This window comes from Quercus suber, unplaced genomic scaffold (genome assembly GCF_002906115.3).
Source record: "Quercus suber isolate HL8 unplaced genomic scaffold, Cork oak 2.0 scaffold_274, whole genome shotgun sequence".
NCBI lineage: Eukaryota > Viridiplantae > Streptophyta > Magnoliopsida > Fagales > Fagaceae > Quercus > Quercus suber.
In genome coordinates this window covers 844,638-850,637 of record NW_027069730.1, presented here as the reverse complement: position 1 = coordinate 850,637, position 6,000 = coordinate 844,638, and the positions used below count along the sequence as shown (strand labels likewise).

The 6,000-nt window shown below is 33.3% G+C and overlaps 1 protein-coding gene across 1 annotated transcript; it reads right to left on the bottom strand.

The window, feature by feature from the left end:
* Positions 1-2,338: 2,338 nt before the first annotated feature.
* On the bottom strand, positions 2,339-4,154 carry LOC112003437 (2-methylpropanoate--CoA ligase CCL4). The gene is given in 2 exon segments (XM_024035632.2): positions 2,339-3,866; positions 3,869-4,154. Coding segments are annotated over 2 exon segments (1,422 nt in total). The 5' UTR covers positions 3,998-4,154; the 3' UTR covers positions 2,339-2,573.
* Between the last annotated feature and the right edge of the window lie 1,846 nt (positions 4,155-6,000).

Here is a 6,000-nt window from a genome sequence, read left to right as displayed (position 1 = left end):
TTAAAAAAACACAAAAAGTATACATCTCTTTCTAATTTTTTTTCCATTGTTTCTCCAAAAAAAATTCCTTCACCACATGTCTCTCTGTCTCTCTATCTCTTTCTCCTCCACCGCTCTTCCACCTCCACGGTCAGGTCGCTGGTAGAAAAAAGAAAAAAAGAAGAAGTCGTTGGTTGTACAACCAGTTGTGCACAACTGGTTATAACAAGGGAAAATTTAATAGTTAAGATAAAGGAAATGTGTTGGATAAACTTTCTCAAGAAAAAAAAATGTTCATCCTATGTAATTAGCTTTTTTTTTTTTCCTTTGTCAAACACCTCAATGGAAAATTCTTGATTTTGAAATATATGACATAGCTCAATATTGAACTATACTTATGAATGTCAAATTGTATCTTTGTTTTTTAAAGTGAAGTGTGTGTATTGGTTTAATCATCAACGTAATTCAAACTCCATTTGTGGCATGCCTAGTGAATTTTTTTTATGGGTTTTTAATACAAAAAAAAAAAATATATATATATATATATATATCTCCATACCAAGATTCATCACAAGTACGGGTGATGATATCGAACTAGTGTTACTATGTTGATACAAAATCCGTTTACAAATGCAGTATAGCTGTAAAGATCTGCAATGTTAGCATATACATTATCTAGGTAGCGAAAAAAATGAAATACCATTTGAAAAGATCTGCAATGTTGACCATATGAAGAAAATGAGCAATGTGGTGATGGAGATGTGACAGAGAAGGGGAACGAAATTGTACTTGACAACTTCAAAAAGAAACCATATGAAGTGGGTAACAAAATTGTACTTGACAACTATAAAAAGTGAGAGACTAACTAGTTGTTAAACCAGCGGGTTTTTTTTTTTTTGGTCTGCCGGCGACTTGGCTGGGGACAGGGGCGAAGCTAGGAATTTTTGTTTGGGGGGGCCAAGTTGCGATGCTAATATATTTATTAAGACAACTTCCACACTCACACACACATATGTACACACATGCACACTTTTTTATTATATATTCACACACTTTTTTATTTGATAAGTTATATATATATACACACCCAACAAAAAAAAAATCTTAGTATTTTCAAACAAAATTATTTTTGACGGCGATCTTTCATAAAATAAAATTCATTTTTTCCATTTTCATGGTCAAAATCATAAAAAGTTTCATTTTAAATACAAATTATCAAATTTTATGCTAAAGTAAGTAAAAAAACTTTCAATTGAACTAATGAAATTTTCAAAAACATGAATGATTCAAAACTTAGAGAAATAAGTTAGGGTCTAAACATATTTAAAGCTACATTGTTTTAACACATTATATGGCAACTAAAGACACATTTCATGTGTAGTTTTAGTGACAACAATTTTTTAATGAGTCAATGACTTGTTAATCGTCACAAAACAAAAGTTGAAAAATATAGATTCAAACATGTTTGATACCAAATTTATCAAATATTTAACAAATATAAAAGCACATTTTACAATAAAAAATAGAATTGCGAAAAATAAAGTTATATCTCTATAACTATTAGACTAGTTATTTTTTTTAAGAGTATTATTAGACTAATTAAAATATTTGGGGAGGCAACTCTTATTTTTGTAGACTAAATTTTGAAAACATAAAAATAATTGTATATATATTTTTAAAAATTTTAAAATTTTGGCACCCTTATACATGCCTCCGCCCCTAACTGGGGAGGTGGAAGAGCGGTGTAGGAGAAAGAGACAAAGAGACGTGCAGTGGAGGAATTTTTTTTTTTTTGAGAAACAGTGGAAAAAAAAAATAAGAGAGAGATGTATACTTTTTTGTGTTTTTTTAGATTTAGAAATTGGTATGAAATGCAATAAATAAGAGGTAATTAATGAAATCTTAATTAGAATATTAGTATTATTGAGTGTCTTTTTTGATCGTTAGATCTACTTAAATTTAATAGTTTAAAAAATGTGTACCTTGAACTCATCTTTTATATATATATATATATATATATATTAATTTGAAGGATAATATATAATGTTTTTTTAAAAAAAATTAAATTTTTTAAAACACGATCAACGATATGAGAGCCAGGTTGTAACTAATTGTATTAATATTTTCATATTCGAGCGGTTTAGAATAGTAGCTAGTTGCTGCTGTTGACTTTTTTTTTGGTAATAAGAATATGAACTACGTTTATAGTGCGTACTCATGTCGTCGCTAATAAGTTGTTTTTTTGGTAATTTAAGCGACGGTTATGAATCATCGTCGCTAATGGAACATTATTAGCAACGAACTTTTGGTCGTTGCAACATTAAATATGAGTAGCTAATAATTTACACAGCAAGTAAGATACAATGAAACTTGAACCACAATTGACTTATTGCCAGCGTGAAGAACAACTGGATTATTAGAACCACATGAAGCAGGTCGGCAGCAGGACAACGTTGATTTTATTTGCTTATGACGAGGAGAAACTAGAAATTAAGGAAATGGATAGTGAGTCGTGCGAGTCGACACAAACAACAACAACAACCACATTGACAATAATCACACAACAATTTAAAAGATCAGACAACTAAAATTGACTAAATCCGACTAATTGTTGGCGCACCCATGGCTTTGGCAATCTGTCTCAGCTCAAACTTCCGAATTTTCCCAGTAGAAGTCTTTGGCAGCTCATCCTTAAACACCACCGTTTTGGGCACCATGTAGTGTGGCAACTTAGCCCTACAGAATTCAATAATCTCTTTCTCACTCGGCTTCTGAGTCAACTCCTTCAAGCTCAGAAACGCACATGGCGTCTCACCCCAATACTCATCGGGCCGAGCTACCACGGCAGCCTCATTCACCGCCGGATGTGTGTAAAGCACAGACTCAACCTCCACACTGCTCAAATTCTCACCGCCGCTTATAATCACATCCTTTGAACGATCCTTAATCTCCATGTACCCATCCGGGTGCATAACACCCATGTCCCCAGTGAAAAACCAGCCATTTTTTGTCAAACACTTCGAGGTCCCAACTGGGTCTTTGAGATAACCAAGCATTAAACACGGACCTCTCAGTACTATTTCCCCTATTGACAACCCATCACGTTTCACACTCATTCCTGTCTCTTTGTTCACCACGTCCACTTTTGTCATCCCAATGGTCCTCACTCCTTGTCTCGCTTTGAGCCTCGCTTTCTCCGTAGCAGGAAACTTGTTCCACTGTTTTTTCCAAGCGCATGAAACAACGATACCACCGGTTTCAGTCAACCCGTACCCATGAGTCACCACAAAACCCAATATCTCGGCTTTTAGGAGGATAGTAGCCGGTGGTGGAGAACCGGCCGTGAGTACATGAACCGGGCTTTTGAGCGGTTTGAGGTTGTTAGAATAATTCGTCAGCATGTTCAGAACCACTGGTGCACCACACATGTGAGTCACGTTGTGTTTTTCAATCAGACGGTAGATAATGGGCGCGTCGAATTTACGGAGGCAAATGTTGGTGCCACCCACGGCTGCCATGCCCCACGAGAAACCCCAACCGTTGACATGGAACATAGCTAGGGTCCACAGGTAAACTGGCTGTTTTGGTACCGACCAGTCTAAGAGCCCATCAAGAATTGTGAAGAATGTTCCTCTGTGTGTGTGAACAACTCCTTTAGGAGCCGAGGTTGTACCTGAGGTATAGTTTAGGATCATTGGGTCCCACTCGTTTTCAGGCCGAACCCACTCGAACTTAGGATCACCTTTCTCGACCATACTTTCGTAAGTGTCGTGGAAACGAACGGTGTCTGATGATGGTGAGACCTGATCATCGGTGATGAGGATGAGAAGTGGAGGCTTGATATGCGGCGGGAAGAAAGAGATGGCTTCGAGGATGAGCGCGCGTGAAGTGACCACGTGTAGGTGGTGGTGTTGTACACAACAGATGGGCAATCGCCATACACGGTGGCTGCTCTTTCTAAGAAGCCTAAGGGAGTGAGAGGAGAGGAGTTTGCTGGGCTTGGTTTTAGTTGATCCATTCGGTTACTCGCACACACTGAACTTTGTGTCAAAGCCTTCGTGTGTGTGTGAAACTACGAGTGAGGGAGACTTTGTTTACCCCAAATTTATTAAAGACTTTCCATGACGTCAAGGACATGCATGTACATTCCTGTTAGAGCACTCGCGGTGCCGTATATTAGTAAACTAAGTTTTGGTTAAGTACTTATTTTACTTTTTAATTTATTTTTTCTGTTATTATTTTTTTTACTATTCATTAGTCTCACTGTAATTTTTGGTACTATTTATGGGTCTCACTATATTATTTCAGCTAACTTTTATATTTATCTACAGTATTTTTAGCCAAAAGTTTTCAGTTTCAGAAAAATAAGCAAATTTCAAATAGACACTAAATCCGAAAGTTCAACTGCCAAAGAATACATGATTGTTACTATCAATTGATTTTGCATTTAATTTTTCATTTTTTATTATTTATTTACATATTTTGAGGATGGAGAATGATAGTGAATTTTATTTGTATGAAAAAAAGAGAAACAATTAAAAATTAATAAAAAATTGATATTTTAAAGAAATATAGTGTAAAATAAATAATCTAATATGAGAGCATTAAAATCAGGGTGTAAAAAAACTTAGTTACTATTTTACCAATCAACACCCAAAAATCAAGTTTATTCGGTTATATATATATATATATATATATGAGATTAAATTCTATAAGGATGGGGTGTAAAACATAGGTTTTACACCATCCAATAAGTGATTGACATATCAGCATTTTATTTAAAATTCAATACATCATATCCCACCTAATAACATCTCAATAAATTCCCAATTTGGTTGGATTTATATATGGTTATATGAATTGATTGTGTGTGACTGTATTTATTTTTAAATATGTGATAAGATGATATGATATATTGGAATTGGAAGGTAAAACATGGGTTTTACATCACGTCCTTATAGAATTTAATCTCTATATATATATATATATATATCTTTTCTTTTTTTTCAAGCAACCATGAATAGTGAATTCTCAAATATATAATTACTATTCATGGGTTGTAAACATAAATATATATATATATATTATTGGAGAAAGAGAGAGAGCCAGAGGAAAAGATGAAAGAGAGATGGAAGAGAAGAGAGGTAAACAAAATCTTTTATATTATTTGATTGTGTAGTTTATATAATTTTATTATATTGTATGTAAAAATAAGAACTGAGATGTTGAATGTATTTATTAAATAACTTAGTAAAAGAGATAAAATAGTGTTTAATGATGTAAAATTGTTTTTTTTTTCCTTACCTCCTTGAATGTAAAATTTTTTTTTTTTTTTTTTTATATTTATGAATTTCAGCTTTTAGAGACAAAGTTTACTGTTTATATACTATTTACGCACTGTTCATAAACCTACAACCACTTTATTCAGAAAAAAAAAAATTTAAAAATGAGTCACACAGCACTATTCACACATTTAAAAATTTTTCTACAATGTTTTCAGTTTTCAATTTTTAGTTTTCAGCAAAATAAGCTGTATCCAAACAGATTATTTTACTAAAAGATTTTCACATGTTTAAAATTATTAATTTAAAAAAAAAATTAAACAAAAATTAACTACTAATTTAGCAATTATAAACAAGTAAAAGTAATTTTAGTAAAATGGTGGATAAATAACATGGTCCACTATGAAAATATTATAAATTCTCCAACTTATGGTACAACTGTCCACGTGGTAAACTAAGTGGTAGAGAAAGTGGTGGATCTATATGAAAGTAACAACCAACCAATCTCAGTCTAACATGTAAGATAATTATGACATTATGTCATCCAACATGTTGTCAGCATGCCAATGAGTGCAAGCTCCTCAACCACGTATGCAGTGAATGGTGCCATTGCCAATTTGCCAGTTTCACTAGAAAATTTTTGAGACCACATAAAATGGCACAATTAATACCACAACTATCCATGTGGTAAACTGTGAGTAATGGAGAAAAAGTGACAGGTCAATGTGAAAGTGATAGC